Source organism: Tasmannia lanceolata, unplaced genomic scaffold (genome assembly GCF_043159265.1).
Source record: "Tasmannia lanceolata isolate RefF3 unplaced genomic scaffold, GAP_Taslan_0.1 ptg000012l, whole genome shotgun sequence".
Lineage (NCBI taxonomy): Eukaryota > Viridiplantae > Streptophyta > Magnoliopsida > Canellales > Winteraceae > Tasmannia > Tasmannia lanceolata.
In genome coordinates this window covers 18,085,685-18,104,897 of record NW_027518689.1, presented here as the reverse complement: position 1 = coordinate 18,104,897, position 19,213 = coordinate 18,085,685, and the positions used below count along the sequence as shown (strand labels likewise).

The following is a 19,213-nucleotide window of genomic DNA, read 5'->3' as shown; positions in this document are numbered from 1 at the left end:
GTGGCTGCAAAACTCCGGATTGTTTAGCATTTACAAAGGCTAGATAACTATATTACAGAAGAGCTTCAATCCAATTAACCTTTTGGGAACTGCAAGAAGCGGTCCGAGCAACCGATGGTTTTGCGGCTCTGTCACCGTCTGTTTATTGTTCGTCTTCTTACGCACAAAACCTGTATACGGCGAACAAGTGTATTGAGAGGCTTTCTTCCTTCTTAAACCCAGCTTCACTGCTCTCTCAATACTCCAAAGTTTCGGACCCACATGTTTTACTGGAGTGTCGTGGATGGAAATTACTACCGGCTCTATTCCCTCCCGTCGGTCTTGGCTTCCAAAAACGAGCAACTGCCGGTCGTCCCCTCCATCCGGACCTTCACCTTCAACCACCTCCGGTGTATCCTGGCTGGGAATGATGACCAACTGTCGGTCATTCCCTCTTTCATCATCTCCCCCCTCCTTCATCTCCATCCTGGCCTTCGGCCTCCTGCTCCCCTTCAGCCTCCTGGTCCCCTTCAGCCTTCTTCCTCTTCAACTCAGCTACTTCATCTTCCAACTCAGCTCATCTTCAAGTTGTCTTAACCTCCCCATTATGAAATTGAATTCAGCCCTGCTTATAGGCTTCTCTTCTCCATCCACTTTATTCTCTTCCCTATCAGTTTCTCTTTTTGTCCATCTTCTTCTCTTAACAGCTACGTTGCTCCGAAAAACGTAAATGTGAAGTTAATAACATATGAAATATATAGTTTTTGAAAATGAACTTAAAAGACCGTACCAGTAGACTCAGAGACACTATCGTTTCTTCCTCTGAAATCTGAATGTCTTGGAGGCTATCCTTGTCTCCAACACCTTTTCTCTTATAAACCTACGAAGATTAAAGGAAATTTAGATAACTTGAATACAATGACCCTATGTAAGCAAGAGATTGATGTTTCTTACCACTGATATCGGAGTAGAACATTTTGCGATCGAAACATTGTCGACATCTAAGACATCATCTTCTACGACGGACTGTCGCTGTCCCTCTTCTCGAGGAAGAAGAGGATCGTCGAGATTGTCTACATCATCTGCTACGATGGATAAAAGACTCTCTTCTTCAGGAATAGGTAGTAGGCACTTCAGAACCTGAAATCAAATAGTTCATTTCGGTTAGAATAAGTGAGACCTAGAGGAGTACAGAAGCTTTAGGTCTCACCTCCTTCTTCTTTAGCTTCCTATCACGGATCAGGGTAATGCGGGTTGTCTGCTCCTTCATCCGTGTATCGATCCTCGCGGTCCACTTCAATAGGCGTGGACGCGCATCTGGAACTGAAGGTTCCCACAGGGTAGTATGCTCGAATAGCCACACATGGAATGAAGACGTACGCTGATTAGAGAACAAAAAATTAACTTACATATGCCTTATATGGTATATACTATATGTACTCTTTACCTGTAGCACAATAGCACATCCGGTGACATATCCCATCCTCTTCTTCGAATATGAATCCAATGACTCTATGAGGATGTCATAGACGGGGTATGCCCAACCAATTCCTCCGATGGTCTCTGCTTCTAAGTAGGGGAAAATGGAGGATTTCGTCTTGTGATCCGTGGAGTCGGCATGTGCAAAAAGCACAGAGCAGCACAGGAGTAGCAACACATGTCTCACTGTCGCCTGGATCGATAAAATCTCTTCCGACATGGACTCTGCCCTAATAACCTTCGCAATCTCAGCGAATCTTGCCGTTGGACTGGCAAACCTCCAACCTTCGACCTCCTCTGTCGAATGCTAGTCTATCCGTATTCTATCCCCTATAAGGCTTAGGCCTAATGCTAATGCTACATCCTTAACCTCAAAGGGAACTACGATGCCGCCTACTCTTAATGCCCTGGACTTGGGTATCCAGGATCGCACGAGGGTGGTCAAAATTGCCTTGTGCAATTTTACACCTTCTAGGTTAAGCAAGCCCCCAAATGGGCTTCTACTTAGGATATCAGTATGTACATTGCTCAACTGCAGGGACTGGAAGAAGTCGTAAAACTTGGAGGGGCAGCATCTTGACGTAACATAAGACGGCTGGAAAATAAAGCATTATTAGATATATAGCACATTACCAGAAATACAACACTTAAAAGAATAACATGAGGCATTACCATGATTTCACGAGATGATTACTATATGCAAAAGATGAATTCGAATCCAAATAATCAGATGTGGACCTATTCAAACACAATGAGTGGAAACAAATTAACAAATATCTATTTAATTTCTTAGAAGCCTATTAGGGTGTTGAGCAAATCTCTAAGGAGAATTAAACCCCTAATTTATCTATTAAACCACTGTTAACATGAAAAATTAGGGGTTTAAACACCTGATTGCTCGCAAACTCAAACCCAATATACCAGTGAAATGTCTATTCTATTTTTTTAATAGCCTAGTAGGGTGCTGAGCAAATCACTACGGAGAATAAACCCCTAATTTATCAATTAAATCACTATTAACATGGAAAAGTAAGGGTTTAAACAACTGATTTCTAACAAATTCAGCCCCTATAGAGCAATGATATGTCCATTCATTTTATTACAAGCCTATTAGGGTGTTGAGCAAATCACTATGGAGAATAAATGCGTAATTTATGAATTAAACCACTAATTTCTCCTAAATTAGGTTTTTAAACCATCAATAGTTAGTTAAAACACCTTATTTATCAATTAAACGACTGATTACTCACAAATTAGGTGTTTCAACAAATAATTTCTCAGAAATTACGAGTTTAAACCACCGATTTCTCAGAAATTAGGTGTTTAAACCACTGCTTTCTAACAAATTAGGGGATTATAACCATCAATAATTAGTTAAAACCCCTCATTTATCAATTAAATCACTGAGATTGGTTTAAACCACTGATTTTTCATAACCCTAACTGACAAAACGACTAAATCATTGATTTATCAAAACCCTAAATGACAAAACGACATAGAGAGTGAGAGGGAGAGAGTGACAGTGAGAGAGATGGGTTACCAACCTGTGAGATTTGCCGCTGAGATTTGCAGAGAGAGAGAGAGAAAGAGAGAGAGAGAGAGAGAGAGAGAGAGAGAGATAGAGAGAGAGACGGAGAGACTTGCCGGAAAATTTACGCCGGCGAGGGTATTTGCAGCGACAGAGAGAGAGAGAGAGAGAGAGAGAGAGAGAGAGAGAGAGAGTAAAAACTGTTTAAGAGTAAAAAGTAAAAAAAAAACAGAGAGTAAAAACAGAGAGAGAGTAAAAACCGTCTTTTACACTTGAGAGCATTTTTGTCCCATACCAATCCAAACCAGTCAACATCACTTCAATTTGGTGATTTACAAAACACTCCTCTTCAAATGTCATAGTCAGGAGAAACCCCTTCTATTTGGTCATTTTCCCTAAAATTTACAGCCGAGAAAGGACTATCATTATCATGTGAAAAGTAAGTCACTAGACTTTATATGGTGTGCCCGTATTGTCCCTGTGTTTTTCAAAAAGTACTGTATGACCCAATTATATGATGATCCAAACCGTTCATTTGTTGGGCGACAATGTAAATAGGTTGTGCCACAAAAAGCATTTCCATAGGATGATCTTAACCCTCCGATCTATATGCAGTCCCTCTGTAGGTTGAATGGTTAGGATCATCCCCTAGAAATGGTTTTTGGGGCACAACCTATTTACTTTATGGCCCAATAAATGAACGGTTTAGACCATCCTATGAGTTTAGCCGTACAATACTTCTTGAAAAATAATGGACCAATAAAAACTCAATTACCAACCAAACAATATTTGGAGAAGGAAAAAATGTTGATTTTCACTATTTTTGGATTATATTTTTCTATGGGTTTTTTTGCAAAAGAAGTCTTAAACTTTACTTGATTTGCAAAAAGAGTTTTATAGTTTGAAAATTTGCAAATAGGTCACATTCGAGTGAAATTTGCAAATCAGGTCTTGCCTTTACACATGACGGATGATGGATTTCTTTTGACTCGTAAGAAGACAAAAATATCCTTACATATGAAAAGACAAAAGTTACCTAGGCCAAAATACCCATGACAATCAATTGATAAGTTTCCGGTCTAAGGGTGTGGTAATATCATTTTATATACTAGAATTCTTAGCCCATGCATGTAAAAAATATGGGTCCACCCCATCAAAACATTGTTGGTAACTGCAATAATATGAACTTAGAAAAAAGTGAAAAGACCAAACCTAGTATAGATAATCCTCAATAACTGTAGAGTTGTTGTACGTCCTGGAACGCTTCGCTTAAGATGTTATTCGGCCCTATTCAGGTGCAAGGATCTGACGACCGAACCGTCTCCAGGATCATGAACTAAATGTTGGTGTGCACCTTACCAAACACTTTGAAGGCAATGCTTCGAGTCTCTTTGGTTAAGCAAATCGGGTTCTACAATCTTCTTGTGGAACATAATCTCACAAGATCGTACTGTGGACCAATATCACACAACACTTTGAGGCTTCTTGTGCGGACCTTAATCTCACACAGAAATAGTGTAACAAATCAAACTAAAATTATGAGACACCCTTGGTTTGCTTTTCCTTTCTCACACAACAATGGTAGAAATCCTTTTTCTTCTCAACCCTAACCCGACCTATCTAACTTGAAAATTGGGTTCACCTAGGGCCAAACAGAAAAGTACAATGACTTAAAGAAAATCAAGATAAATTAGAGGCCAGAGGTCAGGTTCGGGTTCGGTTGCCAAGGCCTCAACCTAAACCCAACCCGAAATTAAATCGGATTTGCTAAGCCAACCTGAGCCAAAATTGGGTTGAACCCGCCTCTTCGGGTTGAGCCCGACCCAAGTTGCATACCTAATATTATTAGGGGACAACATTTTACCCCAATGGTTATTGTTGGGTGGCCCGGGCATTTGGGCATTTGGGTTAATGGGGTGGAGCCCACCATTTTACACCGGGAATACTAGTATTTTTATAGAGATTTGCTTGGCATTTGGCAGAGGGTCTGAGCATGACCAGCCACCTCGTGAATGATGACAAAGTCTGCTGAGAAGTGATCCTCTCCGTCAGTGAAATGCCTATTGGGATGGACGCTGGCAAATCTCATTTTTGTATTTGTTTTAGAAGTGTACAGGCCTTTGTTGGCGGGTGAGGGAAGACCAGAGCGCAGGGGTCTGAAATGAGAGTAAGTGTGTGGCCTCCAGCCGTAACAACTTCTCCTCTTCCCTTCCTTCCTCCATGCTCCTCTTCACGTCGAAATCTCTCTTTCTCGGCTTCCTCTACTCCTAATTGTTCAACCCACCACAAATTCGAAAAGTACCACACCAACCCCATCAAGTACTGGAACAATTTCTACAAGCTCCATCAAAATAAGGTCTTATTCCTTCTCTTCATCATAATTTTTAGGGTTTTGAGGTTTTTACTTGAAATCAGGTCGTGTTCCGTTTCAATTCGATACACTTAAAAGCCATTTCCTAACCTTTTTCATCATAATCTTCAAATTTACCCACTTTCTATCTGATACAATTAATTAATCACAATAATGCCAGTTTTTCAAGGATCGCCACTACTTAGAAAAGGAATGGGGACGCTATTTCTCTGTGAGTATAAAAAAAAAAAGCAAATTTGTTGTCTTTTCTTCTTTTTTTTTTTTGGTCTCTCACTCAACTCAGAGGAATGAACTTTTTTCTAATTGATCCTATTGTTCTCTCATTCTCAGTTTCACAACGACGATAAGTGCATTGATGCTACAAAAGGCAAGGTTGCATTAGAGGTAATTAAATTCTTCTCCCCTCTCTCATTATTGTACTAATGACTTCTCTCTTTTTCATGTAAATAAATTATAATTTAAGGCTTCATCCAAAACACTATGGTATCATCCAAGACAATGTGTAAAATTTGTTGTTTAATCCAACACTTTAACTAATGTAGTAACTTTACTGCACCGACAAGACAAAAATAAGTACCATTAAGCTTGATGGTAACTAATTAGGAATGAATGGCAAAGGGCATATCAGAAATGGGAAAGAGGACAAGAAAAAATAACTTGAAAAATGAGAAGATAAACAATGAGGAATTTATCGGGATAGAAAGGTTATAATATTGCATCATATTGAGAGGTGAGAAAGAGAAGGTGTGTAAATAAATTTCTATCTTACACATATTTTAAAAATAACCTTGTTTTTGGTTGGGTTTCTAGCACGTGCCTATTTTTAAGTTTGATTTAATTTTGTAGGACTGGAGGATAGGTGATTTGGAAGAGAACTAAGGTTGGTCAAATAAAATGATGGGAGGGAATAATGAGAGCCAGAGACATAGTCAGGGGAGATGTGAGAATAGAAGAAGAAGATACAAAAGTAGATGAAAAATATAGAAGAAACAAGGAGGAGAGAACTTTAGATGGTAGGAGCGAAAACATTAAGGCCGAGAGAAACCAATGTTGGAAGAATGCGAGGATTCTCGATCATGAACCAACCCTTAGGACATGTAGTATGAAGAAAGAGAGGGGGAGTGGAAACTGGCTCTGAAACCATCGACATTTGAAGGAATTAATAATTTACTGGGTGAACTACATGCACAAGTATTTGTGGGGTTGGCATGTTTAGCACATGCATGGGTTATACTAATGGAAGTACAAAGCCCATGGACAAAATAAAAAATAAAATAGAAGGTTGAATACTATGTAAATAGATGTCTTTAATCTCTTAATATCATTAGGTGGGTGAATAGAGATGAGAGATATCAATGTAGGTACAGATGCGTGAAACAACGATCAAGATTGTCACCATTAAAATAAAAGAAAACATTAGGACCCGAAAATAGCACACAAAATAAAATAAAAATAAAAATGAGTTCAAGTTGACACCCATCATTTTACACCACTCCATCAACAAGATGACACTATCACTAACTAGTATATTGCTCTATCTACACCCTATTTAGGTAGAGTCTCCGCATTCAAATTTCCCTCTTTACCAAGATGATGAAAATGAGAGCTGTTGCATTCAAATCATATATACAGCCTCATCTATGCAGTTTTCTTAAAAAAAAAAAACAAAAAAACAAAAAAAAAATCTATATAGTTTTCTAGTGGCCATGAGACAACCTCATCTATATGGTAGATGTTTCATGTAGTAAAATGTGTTGTTAAATTTTTTTGATGTAATGGCTTTTTTTTGTATTTTTTAAATATTTTCCTTTCTTTTTTCTGTGTAAAATTTTTTAACCACTTAAAAAATTCCACCGGCTTTAGCTTTTTCTCCAGATTGGATCACTAGAGTGGTCAATATACTGGAACTTTCTATTCTAGTGAGCAAAACGAAACACCCACCTGAATGGAATTAGTAACTAAGCCTAATTTTTCTGAAAAGTGGAAACATTCAATGGAAATTAAAAGTTTGAGAAGAAAAGGTGGAAGAGGGCTTGCATGAAGATGAAAGATGGAGATTATAAAAGAAACGAATGCCAATTCAAGATTTGAAGGGGAATAGATATATAAGAGGAGAGGAGATGAATTAAGAACCTGGAAAGTTAAAGAGGTAAGATCCTTTTTGCTATTATTGAGCTCTAATTCTGCTTCTTTCCTAACCTTTCCTCTCATACAAAGTTAGAAAGGAAAATAAGAAGAAGAGAAGAAGAGAAGCAATAAAAGGAGAGAGAAATTCACTCATGTTCTGTCACTCAAAACAATATTTTAGAAGAAATATAAGGTACGGTACAATATGAAATTATGGAAGCAAAATATGTTCAAAAGAAAAAAATTATGAAAAAAAGTGCCTTGGGGGTCATAAACGTAAATGACTAAAACCCCAACTTCCATATATATGAAGTAGGGGTGCAACTCGGGTTGGGTTGGATCGGGTTGAGGCCAAACCTAGCCCAACCCGAGATAGGATTCCCTCAACCCTAACCCGATCCAACCCGAGCCTTGGGCCGAGGATGGTCAACCCTAACCCAACCCTCCTCTAAATCTCTCAAGCCTAACCCAACCCATCTAACCTGTTTTTTCCAAATCGGGTCTGGTTGAATCGGGTTGGGTTCGTGTTCACCTAGGGCCAAACAGAAAAAAAAAACATAACCCTGAGAAAATCGCGATAAAATTAGAGGACGGAGGTCGGATTCGGGTCGGTTCCCAACTCCTCAACCCTAACCCACCCCGAAATTAAATCGGGTTGGCTTTCCCCAACCCTAACCTAACCTAACCCTAGGAAATGCCAACCCAACCCGAGCCAAAATCGGGTTGAACCCTTCGGGTTTGGGTTGATCCCGATCCAAGTTGCACCCCTAATATGAAGTTGGATGAATTCTTGATAAAGAACATTCATATGCCTCACGCTCGTGCGGAGTCTCAAGGAAAACTTTTATGAGTCACTCATACACACTCCATCGATTGTTCTCATGCTAGATATAGCCATAAATGCTTTAAATCTCTTTGGTTAGTTTCAAGGCCAATGAGTGCCAAAGAGTGTTTCCTTTTTCCATCAAATTCACTTTACAATAGAAGACCAAAATAAATTCACAAGCTCATCTTCACCAAACTAAGTTACTATAAGTGCATCAAAAAAAGTTAGAAAACAACCCATTCAAAAGTTTGATAATATGCCCAGGTGGATAAGTAACTTAAGTGTGTAAAATTTATGTTGCTCATGATCAAGCACATTTGAGCAAGCATGATAATTCCTGGTATGGTTATCATGGGATTATCCCACTCACACCGATTAACTTAGTCTAGTTATTTTCCTACCAATGCCACTTCTAGCCAACGTAATGATCATGAAATTTTATTTATTATACAGATAAAATGATAACATTAATGAGTAACAAACAAAAAATATAAAAAAGAATTACAGAAGGGACGATGGTTGCCTAATTATCAACCATGACCTGATACATGGTTTTAAATTTTGGTTTTAGTTTCAGTTTTGGTAACCACAAAAATGAAAGCATTTCGGTATTAGTTCGAAATTTTGGTAGAAATTCTGTAAAATCACGGAAATGTATAGAAACATATGCAAATGATAGAATTTTAAGGTGAAACTTCAGGAAATGCTAGAATAAGCACTAGTACACACATAGAAACCATCCATTTCAAAAAAAAACAAAAACCATCACATAATCCAGATAACCATCCATAATGGTCCAATAAAATAGAACACCTAGTGACGTGCTGTCGCGTATGTCTGAAAATTCAATACATTATACATTTCACATGTAATTCATATACATAATATGTACACCACATTTTAAATGCAATTCATATAAATGTATTAATGTAACACATACAGATGCAGTATATTACTAATGCACTTATAATTTTAGTTTTGTTATGCATTTTGGTTTCGGTTTTTGTTTCGGTATCCTTTCAATGAGGATGAAACTGGAAACATTTCAGTCATTTTGTGTCGGTTTTGGTGGAAATTTAAAACCATGCACGTGCTATTGCACATGTCTAATAATTCAGTATATAGTTTATACCACATTTCACCTATAATCCACTCACAGTGACGCACACATAAATACATTATATTCCACGTACAATTCATATAAAATTATAAATATAGTTACGTAACACGAATACATTTCCAAGGTGACAACTTTATCTTCAAAGATTCTTTTTTTTTTTCCTTTCAACGAAATTCCCTATAATTGCATGGAGGGATGGTATGCCATATAATTTACCTTTTGGCTCGACGTTGATTGTTGGTTCATACGTATTCCGTTGCTCTTTTTTCCTTACGACAAAACCTGTTTTATGTTTTATTATTTGCTATTAGTGTTTTTCTTATCATATATCTTTAGAATTTTAGTATTGGTCATCTGTTTGAGAGAGTGCTTACGAATTATAGCTCCAGGTATCTTCTATTCTATTCAATATCTGTTGCATGGTGTTGTAATATTTAGCGAATTTAGATAGGAAACTAGGAATCTGTGAGTTATTTCTGTTGTGTTGGGAAAACAGTAATCTGATAGACTTTGAATGCTAAACTTAATGCAGGCACATGAAGATTTCAGCTCCGACCAAGTCAATGCTTTTGTTTGTGATGTCACGGTGGAGGACATTAGCGAGAAAATTTTGCCATCTTCCATTGATGTTGTTACCCTGGTAAAAGTTGCACAAATTTTTAATCCAAGTTTGTTTATCCGTTGTGCTGATGTTTTAAACCGCATTTTATCCCCTCCCCATACAGTATCTTTTTCATATGAGGTAACTAGCCCCATTCACAGATGATGGACCATTAGTGTGGTCCTTAGGTTAACTCTTGATCCTTCCACTCAAGTTTCTCCAACCATGAAACCATTACTGGGTTGGTCTCGAAACCAGATACTCCAGTGTCAACCTACCCATTCGTTGGAGTTAAAATAAATTTTCATCTTAATCTGTCTCTCTGCTGTTTCGATTCCTCCGCACCAATGCATTCCTATGACTTCTTGCAGCCACAGAATCAGATTACGTAAAATACATCAATTTGAAAGGGCCTCATGAAATTTTGAAAGTCTTGACCTAATTAGAACCTGCTCTGGTTCCAAATAACTCACCAAAAATCAAAGAGAATGTAGCAGGAATTTGAAGTGGAATTGTTAGATTAATTCAAACAATATGGAAGAACAAAGTATGATGACTGGAATCTACAATAGAGTGATAGGGCTTCCAAGATCTAATACCTCCCTAAAATCCTCATCCAAACTCCAAGTCATGCAAAAAGTTAATTTGACAACTCATACTGATGTAACCAACCTATAAGCTAATGTAAGGAACTCCAAAACTGAATTTTATGCAAATCCAGCTTTTGAGCCTTTTGTAGTTGCATCAATTTGCAAAAAGGGGCCCAAGTGCCCACAAAAACCCACTTAAACTTATTCCACGAATCCTCGAAATTGACACTCTGGGCTCTACTGGATGATGTTGTGTGGAGGGTTCCCTTTTGAGCCTTTTTTGCTTCTTTCTTGTTTTATCGTCTCCATACGGTGCCTGCATCTCACTTCTCCTGCCGGACTCTTTAGAAAGATCTTACACTGTTAGAGTAAATCAGATTTAATGAGATAAGCATTAGATTTGAGAAGATAAATAACGCCTTTCTCCAACAACTTAAGCTTGTGGAGTAATTGGTTGTTTGACATGGTATGAGATCCAAAGGTCTCGAGTTCAAACCTCCCGGATAGCAAAAAGCCACATGCGATGGTCGGCCCAAAGTGGGACCACATGTGCCATGTATTTGGCAAGTGGGCCACACGTGCGGGGGAGTGTTAAATTATAAAAGATAAATAACGCCTTTCTCCAACAACTTAAGCTTATGGAGAAGTTGGTAAGTTAACAAACACAATAGATGTCTACTGAACTTAATTTCCACAATAGACAATCCCTACACTTGCACACATGTAACCTCCCGAAAGCTAGCAAAATCAAATATAAAATCAACTATCTCCAGATCCTTGAGATTTCTTTGAAAAAATAACTACTTGTGTACCAGCCTCTGGCTAAGCCCTCGTCCTCAACTGCCTAATGTAGATAGCCTAAATAAACAAGGAATTTTCACGAACAAAGGAATATCAGCCTACTGCATGTCCTCCCAGTAATTCACCACACTCATAGATGGTAGAAAAATGTTATTTTTTTTCTTGGCACAGGTCAAAAGCTTGCTATTTTTTGTTTTGTAAGATATGATGACTCCTCCTTGAGAAACTATTTCTTACCATTTATGATTTTTTCACGTTTATCTTATTTGAATCATACTAGCCTAGATCCTTTTACTGTAGTGATTCTCTTACAGTCTACATTGATATTTGACTTGCCTCCGTGTTTCATTGTAGATAGGTTCTGATGTTACATGAATCACCACCTAACATGTTAGACAGATTTTTATGTTGTCTGCAGTGTCTCCAAAGAAGATGCACCTCATATTGCAGAATATAAAAAAAGTTCTCAAGGTAACTGTCCAGCATTGACTGAAACTATTAATATTTCTTTTCATGTCATTTTTACTACTCTAAGGTGGGATGTAATTGTTTTCATTGATTTACAGCCAAATGGTTATGTGCTTCTTCGGGATTATGCCATTGGGGACTTTTCGCAGGTGAGTCCCCCAGTTCTCGACCTTATTTTTCACATTTCCTCTTTGATTAAGTTTCAGAATTCTACACACCAGTGAAATTTTGGTAAGTGATAGTCCAGAGCTGCACTTGGAGTGAGTAATTCTTTTGATCCCTTTCTAGTTCATACTACATATAATAAAATTAATAGAATCTGTCAGATAACATTGATACATTGTCACTTTTACCTTCCTTAAACCTGGAATTTATCTAGGAACCCAAACTGGCAGGAACTGAAACTGGCACCTTACATTTTATTAAGATGGGAAAAGAGTACAAAGAGGGGGTACACCACCTTCCCTCCAAATCCACAAAACTAACACAGAAAACTTACCGACTCCAACTACTGGAATGCCCAAGGAGTCACAAAAGTACTTGAGGGGTTCATACCACTTTACCTCAGGAAATGAAAATAACAACAATACCCAAAAAATCTTACCTGCTACGATTGCTAGGGATTCCCAAGAAATCACATCTCACAACACTTTTAGCCAATGTAGATCTTTCCATTGCTAAAACACACTACTTTTATTACACTTGCATAGTTAGCGAGCTGATTCGCAACCTGGTTACCCTCTCTAAACTGATGTGTCATTTTACGCATCAATTGAAGGACTAGAGGCTAAAGCTGTTGCCTATAGTATTTAATCGACCCATGAGGATCTTTTTGAAAAACGATCATGTCAATTAAGATCTTGTCTGATTCCACCCATACATTCAAGAATCTTAAGGTTTTAAAACATCTAAGGCCTTCTAGAGTGCTTCTAGCTTTTATCTGGATATTACTTTTGCACATTGTTGAAGTATACATTTTTTTGAAAGATGACATGTATATTCATACTATGAAAGTTACATTGGGGACAAGTAGTCCCACCCGGTTTTCACTTTACATAACATGAAGATCCAGGATCATACATCTTGGGCCAAAAACATAAAAAACCAACTCATCTACACCCACATCCGTCTAACATAACCACCATCATAGCTCTCTACAGAAACAAACCACAGTACTTCCAATCCCCCATATAAACATCTGAACATATTCATAAGCTCAAAGAGCATACAGTATCTACACAGAGAATGTACTTATCCACCATTTGTCAAAACCACTACTAGTCAATTGGAGCTTCATTCAGAAGCACGAAAAGACATTTCTTAAACAAACCATTTCATGTGTATCCTTCTGCCCTTGGTAAATTAGAGATTAAATAGAGGAAAAATTCTCGAGCAGCGAAGGACCTAAGGTCCCTGAAGCACAGTCAAATAATCTCATTTAGCGTCCACCTCCTCAATAAGGGCAAAGGTTTCCATCTCCAGACCATTGACGACATCCCTCTTCAACCTTCAAGAAAAACAAGAAAAAACCTACACCACCCTTCAAAAAAACAGAAAAACTCTTAGAACAGAAACATAACAAATCCCAACAAGGCATTTACAACATAGAAGTAAAAAACCCCTTATTTCTTGAGAGCCTTTAGTTCCCTGCTACCCTTGGCTGGTTTTTTCTCCTTCTCCATTACATCCCTCTTCTCAATTCCTAGAAGCATCTCCTTTGTCTTGGACACATTTTCCTCAAATCCAATTCCCAAATTCTTGCCCATTTTCGCCATTTCTGCAAATTCTTCCTGAAAAGCTTGCTTTCCTCATTCAATATTTCCACACTCGTTCTCCACTCCTTGTTCGGCCCTTCTCATATAACTCTTGATCTTCCTGCTAAGGTCTGCATCCATGGAGTCTCTGGATTGAGCAGTCTCATGGCTAACAACAGTCTCCCACTCTTCCTCTCTCGAGTCTGTCTCCACTTCCAAAGCCTTTTTTTCTTCAGCCAGGGCTTTTTTGAAGTGAGGTAGTTCGTGGAAAGGGATATAGACCTCCTCCATTGATCTTTTGCTAGTAAGGGCCTCGATTTCATCTTCCTTCCCCTTAGCTTCCTCTAAGAGTTTTTTCCATTGATGCTCCAAATAGGCTTGTGTGATTTCACCGCGTGAGGCAGATTGTTGGTGCCTTGATCGCTTGGCATAGCCATGTTTTCTGAAGGATGTTGTTTCCTCAACTCCTAACCCTTCTTCCTTCTCCATTTTCTGTTTTCCATTTTCCGGTTTGATCCAGTCTTCTGTCTTCGTCAGAGGAATTGCAGCCCTCATCCATATTGAAGGACTCCAAGGGATCCAGGAAGGTAGAGACGAGTTCTCTTTTTTGGTTTGTACCTTCCATAGCCCGTACCTTCCCCTTTTTTATATTGTTTGTGTCGAACCGACTCTTGAGTTCTTAAAATTACTTTTCTCGATTCCGTAACTACGTCGCATGAGGGTTGCTGATTAGCACGAAATCCTTTCATATACCTTTTTGAGGATTTTCCTTGATACTTGGGACCAGGAAGCGATGTAGTGAATCTATGGTTAGCCTTTTTAAGATTGAAATAATTGTTATCATTTATCTGTGAAAAGACTTCTCTCTCCATCTTCAGGACTCGACGAGATTTAATATCTTGATTTGTCGCCCTTTGGCTTCGACTCCTCATTTTCTTCTTACCCCAAACAAGGTCATTATATGCCTTAGGCTAGTCTTTTTCGGGAGCCAAACATCTGCAGTTGCATGATGCTGAGGTTTCAGCATCCTGGCCAATGGGGGCGTAACCTCCTCAGATTCAAAATCAAATTCAGAACTGGGGTGCAACGTTCCTATGTCCTTCCCTTGATCTAAAGCATTTTTATCTCTGCTAGCTTTTGAATGCCTCATTCCTGCCAGTGAGGTTTCCGCTCAATTGGACCCCAATTCAAATTTGAATTCCGGGTTCTTCAACGGTACACACGTCTGGACAAAAGCAGGTTTTCCTTTACACGTCTTGCCGGAGATTATCCTTTCCTCCGGTATCAATACGCCGGAGGTGGATTTACCCCCTTTCGCATGGTTGGACATGTCTTAGAAGAGAGTATCATTAATGTTCTAATCACCATTAATAACCTCTTCATCCAAGCTGCTCTTGAAATTTATTAAATAAAGTTTATTTTCAACCCTCGAGTTAATGAATGGACTAAAACATTTCCACTGTGGAGTTAGAACTTTTGCATAAGCAAAAGCCATACAATGATCATGGTATGCATGCATTTTAATTTGCAGGACCTGACCAAACAACCAACCAAGAGACTCAATCGTCGAGGGTGTCCATGCATGAAGTGGAATGTCATAGAATCTAATCCTAATGGATTTAGCCCCAGTATTAAAAGCCGGGTGCCATGGTTACAGAGATGTAAGGCAATTTCCATAGCCTCACCTCCCCGATATAGCAATTCACTTGCTTGTTTTTCCAATTCAAATCGGAATAGAATTTCTCTGGTGCTAGTTGACATAGGTTGTTGGAGGTTGGGCATTCCCCACGATTTCTTAGAACATTCCCAAACCTCTTCAGTCTTCCGGCTTCTAGTTTTCGTACGCCTCACCAAACACGACCAGGGAAACCTCTTGCGTTCCTCAATCTCTTTACTGGGGACATTTAGCTTCGGGAGTTTGCCATGAATGCCGGTGACATCGTCCGCTACCTCCCAACATTTAGAAAGATCTCTGCCATCAAGCTCCGACATAGTGGTGCCTTCCATGATCTTCACAAAGCATCTTCTGCATCGACTTCGTCCTCTGAAATTGTAGTAACCACAACTAGAGAATTCCCAGTCCTCCATGGGAGGCTTTGGCATTCGCTTTTTTGGCTTAAATTCAAACACACCACTAACGTTTCTTTTTCCCGTCGCCGAGATCCTTTGTTAAAAAACATGATGCTCATCTTCACTACCAGATCCATAATAGAGCTGGATATTATCAAGATTGTAGCCCTCATCCCTTCGACCATCTCGGTTCCCATTCCGCAAGGTCCTTCGCCGAGAGATTGCCACTAACTTTCATTACAAGACCCATGAGGGTAATCATGATTACTTCTAGGTGATGAGCGAGTCGAATTACTGATCTTCTTCCCATTTCCAATTAGGATGAGGTTTTTCCTACAACAGTCTCTATTAATCTCCAAGGTTTGAAGCGCCTCTTATACGGAGTAGCCTGCCTCTACGATATCAAGGTAGGTTTCTTTCATGCTTCCAATGTTGTATCCATAGCTACAGACTCCCCTTCCTATCGAGTTACCCACACATATCACACCCGGAGATCTATCCCGCTTGTGTGCAAAGAAGTTTCTCACCGTCATCTCTGGTTCTAAGTGCATGAATTAATGAACTTTGATTACATAACACCATTCTAACAGCCTTAGCTTTTGGACTAATTGGTTGTTTCACATGTTATCAGAGTTATTGCCTCACAACAGGTCCTGGGTTCAAAACCCAACATCTTGATATTAAAAATCCACGTGTACGACCAACCCAAAAGAGGGACCACATGTGCCACGTCTACGGCCAACCCAAAAAATGAGGGGCCCCACGTGAAGGGGTGTTGAAGACAAATGATTAAACAACACCAACTCTAACAACTTAAGTTTTTGGAGGAATCGGTTCGTTTCACACACTCCATAGACGATGCGAAACTTGTTTGCACACAAACGGGATAGATCCCCGGGTGTGCTCTGTTTGGGTAACTCGATAGGAAGGGGAGTGATGCAGATTGTAGGCCCCATAAGCAGCATATGTGCCCATTAGGACTTTTTTAGGAGTTTATTTTCTTGTTTAGTTCTAGGATTTTTATTTCCACGTTTTAGTTTTTAGGGCTTTTATTTTACATGTTATTTTATTTATTGGTTGATTTAGTTGCCGATATAAGGCCCTCATGTATTAGGGTTTTCAGACTTTTGATGTATTAATGAATTGAGAACAAAGATTTCTTCCCGATCTCTCGCTTCTTCTTCCCCTCTTATTCTTTTCTTCTCTAATTCTTCTCCTCCTATTTCTCCCCTCTAATTTCTTGTCTTTTCTCTTCTTTCTTCCATTTCCCCTTCTATCTTTGATTCCCCTGCTTGGATCACATCAATTTGGTATCAGAGCAAAAGATCCCTGTTCTCTTTCTCTCTCTTTGTTTTTGTATCTCTCTGTCTCTCTTTCCCTCTCTCCCTTGCCTAGCACAGACCCCACCATCTCCACCATCTCCTTCATCTAATCCAAGTCTACAAACCGTAACCCCCCAAAAACCCCAATAGTCCCTTGGTCCACCCCAATTCTTTGCCTTCATACAATTCTCAGACACCCCCATATACCACTCCAACATCCTTTACAAACTGTTACTTTCATCACTCCAATATATCCCATATACTATCCCCATCCAAAACTTGTAGGAGACCCAGTCTTATCTCAGTTGAACTAGCCCATCATCTTTACCCAGCCACTAGCCACCACTTCCGTTTCAACAACCTTCAAACCACCTTTCATAAAGCTTGATGATTTTGAGTGAGGGCTGCATAAAGAAAGACTGAAGGAGAAGCTAGCAGATTGCAGAAGAAGGTAGTGGTCTCTTCGAATTAAATGACTGCAAATATTTTAGGTGGTGATGCCACCAAAAGGAGAGACCATGTGACCCTCACGTTGAGTCACAGTTATTTTGTGGTCCATTTCATCTGTAGCCCTCAACTTACTACAAGGGTTTGCTTTCATGTGTTCCCATATCCAACAAAAGCACAAAATAAGCCCTTATCTATTAATTTCCTTATCAAACATATTTTGAACCCCCCTTTTCCCCTAGGGCACCCCCCTTATTAATTGAATTTGCTGAAATCGTATCTGTTCCGCAAGAGTTATTCCTCTAAATAGAAAGAAAGAAAAGGAAAAAAATAGAAAAGAAAAAAGAAGAAGAAAGACTACGTGACCCTGACGTTGAGTCACAATTATTTAATGGTCCATTTCAGCTGTAGCCCTCAACGTACTACAAGGGTTTGCTTTCGTGTGTTCCCAGATCCAACAAAAGCACAAAATAAGTAATAGGATAAAAAAGGGGGCAAGTGGAATCTGTGAGGAACTGCAACTACAGCCACAAAAGGAAATGTTTGGAGGAGGTTACCTGCAAGTTACTAAAGAGGGGGACAAGTTGCTGCCTTCGTCAATCTTTTGACAGAAATGCTAACTTGCTTAACAAGTTAATCAAAATAAAAGGCAAAGGGTATCCCCCTCTTTCCCCTAGGCACCCCTCACACTAAGTGAGTTACTTATCTTTTTCTTCCCCCCCACCTACTTTTTTTATGTTTTTTTGAAGAGTGGTGTAGGTTTTTTCTTGTTGTTCTTGAAGGTTGAAGAGGACTGCCGTTAATAGTCTGCAGATGGGAACCTTTGCCCTTATTGAGGAGGCGGATGCTAAACGAGATTATTTGAGTGTGCTTGAAGGACCTCGGGTCCTTTGCTGCTCTAAGATATTTCCTCTGTTTAATCTCTACTCTTACCTAGGGCCGAAGGATACATGGAAATTTTTGTTTAAGAAATGTCTTTTCGTGCTTCTGGATGAAGCCTCCAATTGACTAGTGGTGGTTTTGACAAAAGGTGGATAAGTGCTTAATCTGTGTGGATTCTGTATGCTCTTTGAACTTAAAATATGTTCAGATGTTTATATGGGGGATTGGAAGTACTGTGGTTTGTTTCTGTGGAGGGTTATGATGGTAGTTATGTTAGATGGATGTGGGTGTAGACGGGTTGGTTTTTTATGTTTTTGGCCCATAAATATGATCCTAGATCTTCATGCTATGTAAACTAGGTGGGACTACTTGTCCCCAATGTAACTTTCATAGTATGAATATTTATGTCATCTTTAAAAAAAAAAAACACACTCCATAATAGTGGGAGAACACAAAGATAATCTTTCCAGCATGATTTATAACATTCTCACCACCCCTGGATATGCTAGGATTGTCCTTGGATGCCCCATCCGTATTTAATTCTAGTTTGCCTCGCTTGGGCCTTTCCCATCACACAAGAGTGACTTTAAGGAATTTTGATGGTTTAGGAAATATCTCAATGTCACCAAGAGCCATCTCTTCTCATGAAGAGCAATCGAAAGATGGAGAGAATGAATTGTCAAGCGTTTTTGCCTAGTTAGTTACAACTTCAATTAACAAACTGATTGGCTTAGAGGAACTCTCCATCCGCCTATTACATCACTTCCGCCGTATCTCCCAGGTTATAAGTGAAGGAATTACCTTCAGAGCAAAACTGAAAGTTGTCCTACTTTTCCTCATGGATAGCT

General features: G+C 39.1%; 1 protein-coding gene across 5 annotated transcripts in view; it reads left to right on the top strand.

Annotated features, from left to right (window-relative positions):
- The first annotated feature begins 4,980 nt into the window (after positions 1-4,980).
- LOC143887671 (uncharacterized) overlaps positions 4,981-19,213 on the top strand; it is a 37,319-nt gene continuing 23,086 nt past the window's right edge. For all 5 annotated transcript variants that reach the window (XM_077391797.1, XM_077391798.1, XM_077391799.1 and 2 more), the window contains exons 1-6: positions 4,981-5,342; positions 5,518-5,568; positions 5,688-5,741; positions 9,963-10,070; positions 11,822-11,893; positions 11,989-12,039. In XM_077391797.1, the coding sequence (XP_077247912.1) occupies positions 5,148-5,342; positions 5,518-5,568; positions 5,688-5,741; positions 9,963-10,070; positions 11,822-11,893; positions 11,989-12,039 (531 nt within the window). In that variant the 5' untranslated portion in view covers positions 4,981-5,147. The remainder of the gene's footprint in view (positions 5,343-5,517; positions 5,569-5,687; positions 5,742-9,962; positions 10,071-11,821; positions 11,894-11,988; positions 12,040-19,213) is intronic.